The following is a 17,203-nucleotide window of genomic DNA, read 5'->3' as shown; positions in this document are numbered from 1 at the left end:
CATGCGAGGGAACCCCTGTGCACTGGTTACTATTATCATTAAACTTCATGTTTTTGCAGTGAATCCCCTGTCTTTGTGTGTTTCTGCAGGAGCACATCCCCTGGTTTGGATCTTAGAGTCCAACAGTATGAGACGTTGAGGAGCAAGCCACAGGTCAAAAAGAGCTCAGGGAACATTGGTTATGGATTCAGATTTAGTGTTAAACTCCAGAAGAACCATATGTATCCCTGGACTGTTCCCAAACCTTGGAAATGTATGGCTGGGCAGAAGTGGAGCGAGAGAGATGGTAGCCCAATTGGATGGTTCTCCTGCAGCAAAGGGTGAACACAGTGAAATACAACCTATCTAGGGGTTCAGGCACAAAACATGCACTTTTTTTTTTCAAATCCTCTGAAATTGTGACATAACACAACTCATTGTCTTAATTTTGTCATAATAAAGTAAGAGTCAAAGCCTCAGAAATTCCTTAAAACTCACAACTGGCAAACATAGTATGGGACACAAACCTGTGTCTGTGGGTTCAACACACTGAAGACTTTCCTTTACACAGTGGAGAAGCCTGTGCTTATAGTCTAAGAAAACAGATTCCAAAGTATGCTTCTATTCGGCCATGTAACCTTTGCTCCAAAATGAAGCACCAGCAGCCATGGAAGTCTGTAGAAGGCCAAGTGCTTAAGGACAAACTGAAATAAGGCATCCTTTTGCACAGTGTTATACTATACACAGCAGAGGTCAGGGCCTTACAATAAAGGACCAAGTTGTCTGGAAGCATATGCACTACTGACCTCAACCTTAGACCTCTCTGTTTTTAGCCAATAAGTAAATTCAAGAGAAACAGGCAGTACAGATCCCTCAAGAAACACGTATGCAGGTCTAGCTTTGCACTTTACTCAAGCCCTGACTGCTTCCTTTTCTTTTTAAATAGTTTTTTGAAATTACCTCATTTCCCCTTTTCTTATCCTCCTTGCAACCCCTTCCACCGGACTCCCTTTTGTTTCCTCTCAAGTTCATAGTCTTTAAAAAAAGACTGTTGTTAGATATATATTCATAAATATAAAGATACAACCCACTCAGTCTGTATAATGTTGTTTGTATGCATGTCTTTAGGGATGAGCACCTGGTCTTGAATAACCAATAGGGTGGGGGATGGGGATTCTTTGAGGAAGACTATTTCTCTTGATCTCCACATTCCTTAGTTACCTGTAGTTCTTTGTCTAGGTCGAGGCCTCCTAAGCTTTCCCTGTGTCATGTCAGCATGTCTGGTGGTCTCATCTTTATTGTTCAGGTATTGTTCAGCCATGGTGATGAAACTTCATGGGTCTTTTCTGACTCTTTTCAGCAAACTCCCAGTCCTTCAAGCTCATACAATCTTTCCACCCACTTCTGCAATGATCCCCCAGCCTCAGCTGCAGGAATTCTGTTATAGATGCATCTGTTGGGACTAAGCACCACATGATCTCACTTTCTGGATTTTGATCAGTTGTGGTGTTCAGTAATGGTTTCTTCCAGTTGGGAAGCAAAGTTTCTTTGCCGAGGGGTGAAAACCATTTACTTCAGGGAGGAGGCTGCTTTCAAATTTCTATGAGCTTCTCTGCCTCAACTTCTAACTCTTTCTTACACAGTAAGAGAACATTCGGGGAATTCGTCTGCATGTCAGTAGAAAAGCAAAACAACGAACTATCAGATATTTCAAACTGGGGAAATGAAGGTTGGAATGGGGAGGGAGGCATATCCAAAGTCGCCTACTATCAGTTAGGAATCCAGCAACTTACAAACCTTGGCAAGCAAGCTAGAACCAGAAAGCCAAGACAACTAGAACCAGAAATCCAAGACAAAAGGCTGCTTGAAAAGCCAAGAGTTAATCTGTTATTCTAATAGACTAATATTAAATTAGGAGACACATTGAAAGTTATAGGTGTAACTTTGATAGACTCAGAGTTTAGAGGCATAGCACACAGAATATACTTGGTCTTGGCCCTATCCCTGTTACTGCTCCTAAAGCCGTTCTTCATAAAGTCTGAGTACCCAGGGAGCAAAGGTTGCTTACTTCTCAGTTTAAGTTAATAAGACTACTTAGGGTGTGGCATCTCCGATCCCCAGGAAGACACCAGTCACCAGATTGATGGATGATTAAAAGATCTTGGTCCCACCCACACAGGAAAGGAGACTATTAGGCAAGCCCGGTTAGAGAGGTTGAGACAGTGCTGGCTCTGAGAATATGACAGCTCCTTCCTTGCCTTACCACAGAAACATCTCAGTCCGTATGCTTTGCAATATCGAAAGCCAAACCAGAATATAAGCTGTGGGTACTGGCACAAACTTTCAGTCCCAGCACTCAGGAGACAGAGGTAGGTAGATCTCTTAAGACCACCTTGGTCTACATAGGACAGCTAAGGCTACATTTGAGGCCCGGTCTGACGAAAACAAACAAACGAACAAACACATGAAGCAAACCAGAATGTGTCTTCCCAAGTTGTGAGCTCTCTTAGCAAATAGGAGTCAGTCACCCAAAGAGGGAGTGTCACTGCTGTCTGCTTCTAGTCAGTTGGGAAGAAGTAACAGTGTTGGCATCTGAAGTCAGGACGGAGAGGCTGAGCCCTCAGTCTTGTGGGATCTGATACTGATCTCCTGATTGGGTAAAACTGAACTACTGGCTACCCAGGAAATAATCTTTGGAGAACTACTGTGTGTAAGGGCCCTCCGCACACATGTCGTCACAGGAATATTCCATGTTGTGTTAAGAGAAAGAGCTGTTCCTTCCTCATTCTAGGAACTGACTGGGAAAGAGAATGCCTGCCTTCTCTTGGTGCTGCTGTTAGACATGGCTGAGTGCCAGATTCATTAGACCCCTGGCATGTTTGCTAATAATGGCTACACTGGAAGGCTGCACTAATGTGGAAATTCATGTTTCATCAAGTGAACACAGGACCTTTCTGATGAAATTCTATCTCCATTTGTAATGGAGACTTCAACTGTGTAATGTGGGTCTATTGAAATGGGAACAGTTTGTACCAACTACAGAGAAATTTAACATGTGTTTCTTTTCTGATTATAACTTTTGTTAGTAGTATGAGTTAACTCTTTAGAGTCTTCTGCTGACAATCACAAGCTTATTCCTTCCTTCCAGTTGCACCCTTTCTGCTGTGCCCAGTACCCCACCCATTCCCTATCCTCCAGTTCTTTGTATTTATTATCAAAGCCATAAATCCTCAGTTGCTTCACAACTGTTTTCCTTCTTCAAGACTACTTGCTGGGCTGGAAAGATGGCTCAGCGGTTAAGAGCACTGGCTACTCTTCCCAAGGTCCTGAGTTCAATTTCCAGCAACCACATGATGGTTCACAACCATCTGTAATGGGATCTGATGACCTCTTCTGGTGTGTCTGAAGACAACGATGGTGTACTCATACATATAATTAACAAATAAATCTTAAAAAAAAAAGATTTAAAAAAAATAAAAAAAAAGACTATTTGCTTTTTTTTTTTTAATCTGTGTGCTACTGATATTAAAGAGTAAGGAAATATAAAAAAGTTTAAATTTAGTCAATCTGTTACTTTGATGGATGAAATCAACTTTTTTCCCCAAGAACAACTCCCAGTGTTATTGGTTATTGCTTTAATAGATTTAGTGTATAAGTTACTTTAGCAAAAAATTTAAAATACGGATTTGTTCCAAACATGAAAAAGAGCTGTATTGATTTATGAAGTTGAAGAACCCAAGGTCTGCAAAAGGAGCAGGCAAAAAGTCACACTGGTAAAACCAAGGAGATTGTGAAACAAATAATATACAAACTTTTATTCAAAGATAATTCAAGAAAGACACATGTTGGTCATCTTTAAAGAGATTAAGCGAAGATCTCAGAAAAACTATCTGCTCAATATACATGATGAGTCACAGAAAGCTTTCTCTTCCGTTAATAGCAGCTAAATTTATACACACAAAAAAATTCTTAAGACCATGCAAACTCAGTTGAATTCCACACATTCATTATATTCATCAAAAAACCTGCAGGTATGTTCATGCCAAAAGTGTTACTTTAAGAAAAAAAAAATTAAAAACACACACCAAAACATGATCAAGATTCAACTAAAGAAAAATAATAAATAAGCATAATTTATATTTTATTTAAAAAAGTTTGGCATCACACATATTAAAGTGTGTTACGCCATGTTCATTCATTCCTCAGAAGTGGCGTTTTAAAGTGTTAAGCATTGTTAAATATCAAAAAATACAACTCTGTTTTACAATGTAGTACTGGCATAATTCAAAGTACTGTGCCAATTATAAATAGATAATCAAACATCTTTTCAAACATATTTAAAGGAAAGCATATAGACACACATTTATATGCACAACAATTTATTATAGTCATGTAATCAAAGATATTTATAAAAGCAAACAGTTTCACCCCTCAACAGTATACTTACATAGATTTTAATCTGTCCCAAAGATTCTCTGTTCCCAGAAGATTTTTTAAGAGAAAGAATAAAGATAAAACTTAATTTTACAAGAACACATGTTAACTTTATTCTCTTTCACAAAATAATCGGTAGTCATTCGAGGCTGATAAGAACTAGTTTTTATGAAAGCGACTGTTGCCTGAAGACCACAGTGGAGGGGCTTCAGTCTAGGTCTCTTGTAAAGTCAGTCAGCTGCTGCTCGGCACAGAGAAAGCCTACACAGTGCTTCTACCAAAAATAATCTTCAGTATCCGAGGCCTCTGAAGGCAGACAGTCTCATCTTCTGCTGAGACGTAAAGTGTGGCTCCAGGTGGAAGCTAGGCTCTCAGTCCTTCAGAAATACTTGTTGACACCTGGTTCTCATGGAATGATACGCTGAAAATGTCCTGCAGGCTCATAACGGTTTATCAATAACTGTGACCCCTGCATGAAGGAACCAAGAGATAAGACACGTCACAGGTGACACTCTGTGCCTTTGAGAAAATCCAGAACTCTGTACCGCTACAGCCATAGGCAGCGGCCGAGTGCTTTTCCTCCACCGAGCAGTGCCATGTTTTAAAACTCAGATTGTTTTATTTTATGTGTGACTGTTTTGACTGCATGTATGTCTGTGCACCATAAGTGTGCCTAGTGAACTCAGAAGTCAGGGAAGGGCATGGATTTCAGGGTACTGAGTTAGAGACAACTGTGAACCACAATATGACTGCTGGGGACAGAACCTGGGTCCCACGAAAAGACCAACAAGCTCACTCAATGGCTGCACCATCTTCCAGCCTTCACCGTTTTCTTTCTCTTCAAAAAACAAACAAACAAAAAAACCAAAAAGCAACAACCAAAAAACACAACAAAAAGAGCCTTTTCTTAAACAAAGCAAAGCAAAAAACCAACCAACCAAAACAACCTTATCTTTGTCATTTAATTCTGTGTATATGTGTGTGCCTGAGTATGGGTCTGTGCACATGTGTGTACAGGTGCCTACAATTTTGCAAGAGTTTATTGGTTGTCCTGGAGCTGGAGGTTCTCTATGAAGGCAGTAAGTACTCTTGATCCTGCCACTAGGGCTACTATTTTAACACACACAGCTGGGATGAGCCATCTCTCCTGCCCCGAGCACCATTTCAACATACACAACTGCGAAAGTTCCACTGAGGCCTGAATAAATTCTACATCAGACTACCTGGCCTAGAACTTTTTTTCCCTGTGAAGTTATTATTGGAGAGAATTTGTTTTAGTTGGAAAACAAAAAAAATGCGCCTGATACTTTATGGGTCAGCAAACATGCTGGAGGGAGGACATGTTCCTCATCTTGGACGTCATAGTGACCGTCTTGTGGGCATGTATGAGTATCAATAGAAAGATACATTAAAATAAACAGTGGTTCTTTCATGTCAGTTATGACTCAATGAAGTTGTTTGAAATTTTTTCTAACACTACATCATTTTATTCTGTGATCCTGCTATATATAGTTTTCTGGAAGTGTCATTTTGGAAGGTGGCTAAACAGCAGTGATGATAATTAATTAACTTTCCCCCCAATATTATATTAACTGTATTAACATTCTAATACTTAAAAAATATCAGAATTAGTTAACATATAAAACATAAAGTTTTATTGTTTGTTTTTGTGTTGGATTTTAGCTTTTCAAGACAGGGATTCCCTGTGTAGCTCTGGCTCTCTTGGAACTCTCTGTAGACCAGGTTGGTCTTGAACTCACAGAGATCTGCCTGTCTCTGCCTCTTGAGTACTGGGATTAAAGGTATGTACTACCACACCCAGCTGATAAGATGTAGTCTTAAAGACAACATTATATTAAAGATTATTATAATTTCTCAATATCTCTTATTGAGAGAATGGGCAAGAAATCCCATAATTCAACCAATGATACAGTAAAGTAAGGCATTCTATGCGTCAAGGGCAATGCATGAGGCTGGTCACACTTGTTCTTTTTATGGGGTGAAGAAGGCGCCTGTGTCACAGTGGAGGTAAGAAAACCTCCCCTGGGAGTGATTTTGCTCCTTTCATCATGTAGGTCCCAGAGACTGAACTCAGGTCACGAAGCCTGGCAAGGACCTTTGCCCACTGAGCCCTCTTGTGAGCCCCTGAGCTACACTTTCTGGTTAAGGAATTAAAGCCTTTCTGCAGAGTGAACGGCTCGCCATCATATGCGGTATTTAGTCATTAGACTTTATTAAGTACATCTGAGCTGTAGACTAGGGATTTTAAGTATTACACAATGAAAATGCCGGTGCTTCATGTGAACAGACACATCCAAGGCACACTGTTTAAGCATACGACATGATTCTCCTCTTACAGGAAAACTGATGGCAGCTGTATGCCAGGAGACAGAGAACAGAGTAGCCTTACCTGCATAGCTTCTCCCCGTGCTCATACAAGAGGACACAACTGTCCACTTATCTGTGGTGGGGTTATAATACTCTACTGATGCCAAGTTACAGGAACCGTCATCTCCTCCAACAACATACAACAGGCCATTAACTGCACAGACACCTTAAAAAGTTATGCAGAGAGAAAACAATTACTTACAACCTCAAGGTGAGTACAACTCGACCCACACATGCTTGTTCAGATGACACAAGAATTCATATTGACCTTTATTTTGATGGGCCCTGAGTGAAGCTTATAGTTGTGGAATTTCTTAAGATCAACAAACCCCATAGCACAGAGAACACAACAAGGTATGTGGTCAGCACGACCCTGCTCTGAGCCAAGTTATTTTTCTGTACCAATGTCTGGCAGGCGTATTACAGCAACAATATGAAATAACTGGTGGGCAGGAAACAAAATGGCTACAGTCATGCTAGAGGAGCAGGCCTCAATAGAGGCAGAGGATGGGATGGTGGTATGTAAGACCTCTGTAAACAGTAGCACATGTGCAAAGCTCCTACTGTGTGCCATGACTGCAGTAGCTGCTTTAGAGATGACTGATTCACTCAGTCACCACAACAACTGTACATATATACAGGTTAGAGAGTATTTCTACCTTCATTTAAAAAAAAGGAAGGTAGGAAGAATAGAAGAGAAAGATGGAGAGAGGAGAAAGAATAGGTCAAAGTGGTAATATTTTCTATATTAGCTTTTTAGGGAATTATAAGAAAACATTTATTAACAGAAGGTTGAAATGAGGGCTGGAGCTACCTTGCACAGTGGTAGATCAGTTGCCTGGAAGGTTAAAAAAAAAACTGCTTATAATTTCAAGTTTTAGGCTGGATGGTTAAGCTGTCTTGTTTCCTTTAAAGGGAGCTGGGGTTGCAGTTCAGTAGCAGAGCCTGGCTGACCACATTATGATGTGCTGGGTTTAATGGCTGATGCTGTAGTCCTCCACAGGCACAGGCAGGAAGATGCTAAGTTGAAGGGCAACCAACCTGGGCAGTGTACTGAATCCCTGTCTTTAAAGAGGTGGTGGGGCCTGACAGTGGCGGCACATGCCTTTAATTCTAGTACTTAGGAGGCAGGAGCAGGTGGAGCTCTGTGAGTTTGAGGCCAGCCTGCTATACACAAAGTTTTAGGACAGCCAGAGCTACACAGAGAAACCCTGTCTAGAGCAAACAAACAAACAAACACCAAAATGAAACAAACAAAAGGAGATATTACCTATTAAACAAACAAACAGGTAGTTACTAAGATAATTTTTTTTGTTTGTAAAAGTTCAAAATCTTCTAGAGTAACTTGTAAAATACAGAGCTCTGCTGATTAACAAACTTCCTTTAACCCCCAACAGAGAATACTAACTTTATTTTATTTTTTTGGAGACAGGATTTCACTTTGCCTTGAATTTACTATGTAGCCAAGTGATTGTAACTACTGACTCTTGCCTCCACCTTGTAAGTAGCAGGATTACAAGCCTGTGTCATCACACCCAGTTTCCTCTTTCTTTCTTTTTGAGATAAGGTCTCACTCTGTGGCCCAAATGGGCAAAACTCACTCTGTAGCTCAGACTGAACTTAGTCATCGTAACCTGGTCCTGAGTTCTAGGGTTGCCCCATAAGCTGTCATGACTTAGTCTGACTGTGAGAAGGAACCAAACTGAAGCCATTTTAAATAAAACTTCCATTTTGAATAGGAGTCGAATAAAGTTTAAGTTCCCGAGACCTCCTGGGTAACTGACACCCTGCTTGGCAGAGAGAGACATGTACACGGGTAACTGACATCCTAGTTGGCAAGTTGAGACATGAAGGCAAGGCAGATGACCCTATCACAGTTGAATAACCCGATCAGTGGGAACAAGGTAAGTATACCACAAAGAAATGTTCTTGAGTAAGTCCCCTATACCTAAATCCTGATTAGTGAGAAAAGGTAACTATAGTTTGGCACAAATGTTTGTGGTTTTTGGGCTTAAAAACTCTGTACCATCCCGGCTCTGGAGTTGTAGTTCAGCTCCTGCGTGTATTTTGCAGCCGGAGTATAGTAAGTTTCTGTAATCTGCTTAGGTATTTACTAAGATGAACGTTGGAAGACGCAGTCAGTTCCCGAGTCTGTGCTGTTGTCCCTGACTGGTCAGTTCTTGCTGCCTAATTCAAATAAAGATCTTGCTTCGCTAGACTCTTGTGACTGCTTGGGTTGTTTTGGATTTTGTGGACACCAATATGACAAACACTATACATTGGACATTTCTCCAAAATAATATTGATCTGTATAATCTTAATGGCTGCATACATTTCCATGTATGTAAAACCCTGTTTACCTCATCTTCTCTTACTGGTAGTTATTTAAAATGAGGAACACAAAGAACCTATATATTTGAATATTCATAAAACTATTCACTATAGATTTTTTTAAAAGAAAATTTGGGAGCTAAACACTATATTCAACTTCATTTTGTTTAGGGCTGGAGAGATGGCTCAGCAGCTCAGAGCACTGGCTGCTCTTCTAGGGGACATGGTGTTCAATTCCCAACACCTACAAGGGAGCTGTCATAACAAGTCTGTAACTCCAGTTCCGGGAACCATATGCCTGTAGGTACCAGACATACAAAAGGTGTATAGGCATACATGCAGACAAAACATGCACACACACAAAACAGCAAACTTTTTGTTAAGTCAACTGGCTTCTTTTTAAGTGAAGAACCTAACTAAGCTGGGCATGGCAGCACACACACACCTAACTCCCAGCATGTAGACGGCAGAATAACAAATGGAGGTTAACCTGCTCTGGAGTAAGACCCAGTCTCAAACACACAAATGTCTGAAATTTTCAAAATTATTCAAAATGCATATTCAAAACTACACTAAAATGGAGCAAACCTTCTCTCTCTTTTGCTCAGTCTCTCAACTATTTTACTACTGTAGTCTTTTACAAGAATCAAACTCAGTTTGCAAACAACTAGAGTACTTAAGAGCAGAAGCCTCCATACCAGCTCCCAAAGGCCCACATCTGAGCACAAGTCCATGCTGACTCACTGGCAGACAGGCGATGGTGGGAAAACCAAACAGGCCCTGGATGGTCCAGTGAGTTCACAACTATGCAGGCTCAGCTCCTACACAGAGCTATGACACAGAGGTCAAGGGCATCCCACTGCGGAGTAGGCTGGTTTCCACATCCACCTGAACTGAGCCACTATCCTTTCCAAAGTTATGGAAATTAGTTAGATTAATCTAGTGTTAGTTAACATTATACTAATGTCCTGAGTCACAGCAGTCCTTTAGGCAGCTGGGAACACACCACTCTGCCAAAAGGACAGACTTTGCTCAAGCACTTGACAGGTCTAGTCTGTCTGGTTTACTTTATTGTAACCAAACGTTCATCGAGAACCTATCACAGGTGCCCTAAATGTTACAAGGCTGCTTATAGTCATAGTCAGGAATTCCCACCTCCCTCCATGTCACAATTTTACTTTTTTCTCCACTCTGTTTTTGTTGGTATTTAAGCAATATCTCCCTCTGTAGTCTAGGTTAGCCCAGAACCTGTGTGTCAGTCAGAGTAGCCTTTAAGGCAAGACTGTTTGCTGATGTCTCCCCAGATCTGGGATTACAGGTGTGTGCGACTGTGTCTAGATTTTTTATCCAATTTTGATATCATAGTTTACCGTACTTAGGGATAACTTTTGAATATGGTTTGAAAGTTGGTTGCTAATCTAAACTTCTGGTTCATGGATGAGGCCTTTATCCTAGATTAAGTAAAGATAGTCTGTACAGAGCTTATCAGATGCACATTTCAGATGGTCAGAAACAGAATCAAGGTTACCCAACATTTCTAATCCTGAGTCCTTACACCCTTGATCAAGCCCTTTCTCTACCAAAGGCCCAGACTTGTGGGTCCTGCAATGCTTCTAGATTATCTCTCGCTGGAAGACTTTTAATATCTTACCAAATGTAATTGATCGGGTAAAGTACACGGCTGAATAGTTAATTATAAATTCTGCCCTGCTACCCATAGGCCTTACTGTACTGGACTTCGTGTTCCCTTCTGGTCACAAAGAGAAACCAAGAAAACATTTTTAGGGAGCCCATCTATTGAGAAACACCAAGAACTCAGACTATAAGGACCAGCAGGAGAAGGCTAGCATTTCTCTCCCAAGAACCTCTTGAGTACAGTCATACACCACCTAACTGTAAGACATGAATCCATGAGGGCAGAGCAGAGATGGAAAATTCCTATCGTCCAGTGATGCTGCAGCCTGGGACAGCTAACCTAACACTGTGGCAAGTGTATCAGGCAATGCTGATGTAAACATACCTGTCGAACTGGTCTCTGTGTAAAAACACTGCAAGCAGGGTTACAAATGGCACATGACACTTCACGGTAAATAACCTTGCTACTTGTCGTATGTATTTTCTAGTTCTTTTGAAGAATATCCTTCTACTTATCAAACAGACATTTATTGTAAAGCAGCGTACTGTTAACTCAGGCAGCAGCCCTATACAATTTATGCCTACTGTGTTTTTTATTGCATCAAGGGACTATATGTGGTAACTGGCCTATAACATCTTGGATTGTGTCAATGTGATATTCACATTGTGAAACACACTTGCAGTTAAACCCTTTTTCGAAATGTGACTGCAGTTCTCTGACCTTGAAGAACTCTGTATTCTTAAAATTATTTTTTTGTTGTTACTACAGGTTTCTCTATGAATCCTGAGCTCTATTAAATCAGAGCAAGCTCTTCAGACCTTCCCTCCAGTATCAGATAATAATTTGCTTTGTTTATAAAATGTATTGTTATGTAATCCAGACTGACTGGAACCTAAGATCCTCTTGCCTCTACCTCCCAGTGCTGGCACAGGTGTGCACCATCACACCCGGCTCAAGTAGCTTTTACCTTCTGTTGATATTTACAATTGGGTAAATTCACTAAGAATTCACTGAGCTCACTAGTATGAGCTATGTGTTAGGCACTTGTCTTAGGGTTTCTATTGCTGTGAGAAAACACCATGACCAAAAAGCAAGTTGGGGAGAAAAGGGTTTATTAGGCTTAACACTTCCAGATCACAATCCATCATTGGAGGAAGTCAGGACAGGAACTCAAACAGGGAAGAAACCTGGAGGCAGGAGCTGATGCACAGGCCATGGAAGATACTACTTACTGGCTTGCTTCCCGTGGCTTGCTCAGCCTGGTTTCTTATAGAACCCAGGACCATCAGCCCAGGGGTGGCCCCACCCACCATGGGCTGGGCCCTCCCCCCACTGATCAGTAACTGAGAAAATGCCATACAGCTGGATCTCATGGAAGCAACTTCTCAACTGAGGCTCCTTCCTCTCTGATGACTCCAACTTGTGTTAACACACAAAACAAGCCAGTATAGTACTTAAAAGTGAATGAATTCAAGCACGAAATAAACAGGGTTCAACCATCAGCCAATCAGTCTACAAACCATTACCAAATGCTGGTAGACTATATGGCCTCTAAAGTACCTATCTCTCTCACACGTGCACACACAGAGACACATACAGCTAAAGATGACCTTGAACTTCTGATCTTCCTGCTTCCGCTTCCATAAATAGACTGCTTAGATTAAAAGCCTTTACCACCATGCCTGACTTATATGGCCCTACTGATTGAACCCTGGACCTCAAAAATGCTCGACAAGCATTCTACCAAGTAGACTCTTATATGTGCTTGTTTTGAGATAGAGGCTGATTCTTTATTCTGTAGCCCAGGCTGGCTTGGAACCCTCTATGTAGCTTCAAACTCATTAAAATCTTCCTGCCTCAGCACCCAAAATGCTAGGATTGCAGGCATAAGCCATCATATCTGGTTTGTTAAATTCATAAAAACTTATGTTGGTGCTGGGGACCAACCCTAGGTCTTATACATGAGAAGCAAGCCTTCTACCACTGCCACTGAGCTGCCCTCCAGCCCTAGGTATTTACTTTAAAGCTTCTTTAAAAAGTTTTAAAATGGAAGTGCTCAAAGTCTATCAAGAAACAAGATAAATAACAGAAACAAACAAACAAAAAACAACGGAAACACACAGTCAAACTAGGAAAACATCAGCTAAATGCAGTATGGACAGCATAATCTTGGGCTTAAGAGATACCTGCATTTCTTCTGCACATGTTCATATCTGCAACTTGTCTCCAGGCGTTTGTGGTGGGGTCATATACTTCAACACTTTTTCGTACTAAAGGACCATCATGCCCTCCTACAGCATATAATAAGTTGTTTAACACGCCAACACCTGGAAAACAAAACCAAGCAAATTATAGTAGAGCAAGATAGGCAAGAAACTTTTGGAGATGCCTTGGGAGGCAGACCCTAAGTTCTAACTCTCACTAAAAGGGTGCTGACAGGGAGGCTCAGCACTGCAGAAACGGAAGGGAGTGGACTGGCAAGACCTCAGTAAGAAGCCCTATCCTAACACGAGAAGAGTGTCAAGAGGAAGGGACTGATGCCAAGCCTTTTAAGAAACTCCTTTCACAAACAAAATTCTCCGAAGCATTCAGTCTGTAAAGGCGTCCGATTGGAAAGGAAGGACCATGAAAAATCTTCCTCACTGAGCAAATGATAAAACCACACTAGGTAAGGATAGCAGTGGAGCTTTTAGTCTGTGAACACGTACAAAAGTGCGGCTTCTCACTGCCGCTTAGCCTACTCAATAGAACCAGGAAGCAGTACACATTTTCAACCCCCACATGCACATGTCCATCAGTCAGTCCACCTCAGATGCTGGCCGGGGCTTCCAGTTACCTGCTCCGCTCCGTCTGGTGCTCATTTCTGCTATGTAAGTCCACTCGTTTGCGGTAGCATTATAGCATTCTACTGTGCTAAGACACTGGCGAGAAGCTCCATCGTAACCCCCCACAGCATAGAGCAAACCTGGATGTGGAACCACAGAAAAAGCCAAATGAACAACCTAGTCTCCTACTACATACTATTATGTACTGATTATTATAATTAATTATCTTCTATTATATACTATTATAACCTATTATATACTAATGTATTAGTATATGTTCCTCTGTGGTAGCGGTGCTTCCCCTTAAAGTATTTCTAATTTTCATGATATGTGTTAGTCTCGAGTGCTAGCAGGTGGAATGATCAGATCCTATCACAAAGGGAGCATGGAACAAAAGATGTGCTTTTTGCACATCTTCTGCTTCCATCAGTGACCTGACAGACAGTACAGGAGCAGTACACTGTGACTTTAGATAACACTAGCTGATTCATGAACAACATCTCAGGGAACAGAAATACCAGTTGGGGAAGGGAGTTAAACCAAGAGTCAGTAGCAGGGGGCTAGACAGATGGCCCAACAGTTAGAGCACTGTCTACTTGTCTAAAGGACCCATGTTCAATTCCTAGCACCCACAGGGCAGCTCACAACTGTGTCCAACTTTGGTTCTAGGGGATATGACACCCTCTTCTGGCATCCATGGACACATACATGCACACGGTACACAAAACATACATGAAGGCAAACCACTCATATATATATATATATATATACATATATATATATATATATATAGACAGTCAGTAGCAGAATGTAATACAGAACGCAATGACATATCTGACGAGAAAAAGCTATGATGTACTAACAGTACATCATGGATGAAGTAGTAATATACACCACGAATGACATTAAAAACAACATGCTAAATGAGACAAGCCATCATAAACATGCTATATGATTTAACTCACATAAAATGTCTAAGAATATTCATGGTGACGGGGAGTAGTGGTTACTGGGGACTGGGGAGGAGAGGGGACAGCTAGGGAACCAGGAATGGTTTTATTTGGTAACAAAAATGTTCTTCAATGACTTGTGGTGATAGAGACATATGGAATTGTCTGAGTCAAATGAAAAGCGTTTATGAGACTTCAATTATGTCTTATGGAAGTCACTTTAAGAAGGTTTCTGTTTATTAATATCTATCTGTGAATGTGAATGTCAACAGAAGGCAGAGGAGGCCCCTACGGCTGAAGCTATTGGCAGCCCACCACGGACACTGGGAATCTAACTCGGGTTCTCTGGAAGAACAGTGTATGGTCTTAACCACTAAGACATCTCTCTGGCCCCTCAAGAACTACTTGTCAAGGTATATAGGAAGCTGGATCTGATGGCACACACCTTTAAACCTGGCACTCTGGAGGTAGAAGGCAGGAGGATCTTTGAGTTTGAGTGCAGCCTTGTCTACATAGTGAGTTCCAGGGCAGCCAGAGCTACAACAGTAACACTCTGTCTTTAAAAAAGGAGTGGGGGGGGGCGGCTGTGTGTGAAAGGAGACGCATACAGAATTTTACTAACAGTGAGGAGGAAATGGAAAAAAACATAAAACTGAGGGGGAAAAATCACATTGAAGAAATAAGACAATGCTTTCCTTCAGCTGTGAGCAAAGGGATAGAAACTAACTAAGCCATTAACCGCCTCCTGGGTGTTAAGGGCCTCCTGTGTGTTAAGGGCTCTCCTCCAGAAACAAAAGTCTGGAAGTGTAATGACCTGAATTGTTTTCACAACAGCTGTCATAAGAACAGGTGAAAAGGCTGGGTGCGACTTAGGGAATAGAGCACTTGTCTAGTGTCTGAGTTCAATTCCCAGTTAACATTAAAGAAAAAAAAATAGTTGCCAGTCTTATAAAAGTCACACACAAAGAGGAAAGGAGGAAGAAAAAAGGGCGGGCGGGAGGAAGTAGGTAGAAAGGGCTGACTTATACAGTTTGTATATAAATGAACTCATTTAAAAAGACAATAATTCTGCCTTTCCTCTGTCCATTCATAAACCAGTTCTGGGATTACAGATGAAGCAGTCTCTGGAGCCCAGCAGCCCAGGGCACCTGTAAGTGTTCATCTGTTGGAACTGCCAGACCTACCTCCAACGACGCCAACACCCACACTGCTCCTCCTGGTGTTCATCGGAGCAACATGAAACCACTCATTAGATTTTATGTTGTATGCTTCCACAGACGATAAACCTGTGACAAAGGAGAATACCCTTCATTTCCTTTTCCAAGAAGTTACCATTGTTTATATATCTATATCTATATCTATCACTAGAGGAAATAACATCAGGCATTTTATACGGGGCTAAAATTAAAAAAAAAAAGAACATGAGAGAACTTGCTGATTACATGGTAGGAGTGGCTTCTCTACTAGAAGAACATGAGAGAACATGCTGATTACATCTACTAGGTTCTACTCAGCCTGTAGCCATTTATAAGCTTTTTAAACATGGAAGAGTGATGGATATTGATACATCAGAAACCATAAGTATATATATATATTTTATTTAGGCGTTTCTATGACCCTACATAAAAGTTATTTATGTGTGTGCGCATTGCTTTGTGCATGTAAGTGCAGTGCCTCTTCAGGCCAGAAGAGGGTGCTGGGTATCCCAGAGCTGGAGTTGGAGTGAGTTGTGATCTGTTCCGCCTAGAGGCTAGAAATCAAACTCTGGTGCTTTCAAAGAGCAGCAAACACTCTTAACCACATCTATCCAGTCTCCACTCATATCTCTTAGAGAAAATTTGAATTTAAGGTTTTGAGACAAGTTCTCAGTCTGGAGCCAATGCTATCCTCAAACTTACAATCTTTCTGCTTGGAAATTTCACCTCACTGGCCTTTAAAGAAATTCCTGGTACCATTTTAAAACTTCTCTAAAATAACTGCTAAAAACACTGAAGTATGTGCTAATGTTACTCTAATGTCTACCATGAATGTGGCTACCATGTCAATTACCCATTACAGCAGCTCAGGAGAGAGGAAGTTACCTGTGCTGCCATCAAAGCCCCCGACTGCATACAACAACCCATTGAGCACAGCTGCTCCCAGCGTGCTTCTTCGGTCTCGCATGTTCGCCACGCTGGTCCACTGGTCTTTCACAGGATCATAGGAATCTACAGTACGGACTCTCAGTGAGCCATTGAAGCCACCAACAGCAAAGACCAGCCCAGCCATATAGACCATCCCTGCAAAGGAAGAAATCAATTCAGGACGAATATGCCATCCAAGAGCTACCCTGATCTCAAAGCAGGCTGCAATCAAGAAAGCCTACAATGTCTGTTGGAACACAAAACTCGTCAGAGTTTTAAATACTGAATCAGTCTTGAGAATTCCTCTTCATTGGTAAGAAACATAAAATCAGAAGTGCATTATGGGGTGTGCACTAGGAATCCACTGTTGCACAGATTCCTGTATGATACGATTAATAAGTTTAATGTCCCTGAAAACAAGTGGGGTAGTTTTCGGTGGTAAGGCGCTCTCCTGGCCTTGCACCTCAAAAACAAAACAAGTATGACAAAAGAGTAGCACTGCTGAGGGAAGGGGAGAGAGAGAGAAAGGGGGGGGGG

General features: G+C 41.3%; 1 protein-coding gene across 1 annotated transcript in view; it reads right to left on the bottom strand.

The window, feature by feature from the left end:
- Nucleotides 1-3,767: 3,767 nt before the first annotated feature.
- Klhl2 (kelch like family member 2) overlaps nt 3,768-17,203 on the bottom strand; it is an 83,302-nt gene continuing 69,866 nt past the window's right edge. Inside the window, exons 8-13 of the mRNA XM_028785348.1 lie at nt 16,625-16,822; nt 15,728-15,829; nt 13,605-13,733; nt 12,955-13,095; nt 6,824-6,967; nt 3,768-4,882 (exon numbers count right to left, since the gene is read on the bottom strand). Coding sequence (XP_028641181.1) covers nt 4,854-4,882; nt 6,824-6,967; nt 12,955-13,095; nt 13,605-13,733; nt 15,728-15,829; nt 16,625-16,822 — 743 coding nt within the window. The 3' untranslated portion in view covers nt 3,768-4,853. The remainder of the gene's footprint in view (nt 4,883-6,823; nt 6,968-12,954; nt 13,096-13,604; nt 13,734-15,727; nt 15,830-16,624; nt 16,823-17,203) is intronic.

Source organism: Grammomys surdaster, unplaced genomic scaffold (genome assembly GCF_004785775.1).
Source record: "Grammomys surdaster isolate TR1022 unplaced genomic scaffold, NIH_TR_1.0 125187, whole genome shotgun sequence".
In the NCBI taxonomy this organism is placed as follows: domain Eukaryota; kingdom Metazoa; phylum Chordata; class Mammalia; order Rodentia; family Muridae; genus Grammomys; species Grammomys surdaster.
Note: the sequence above shows the minus strand (reverse complement) of the source record. Positions and strands in the feature narration are given on the sequence as shown.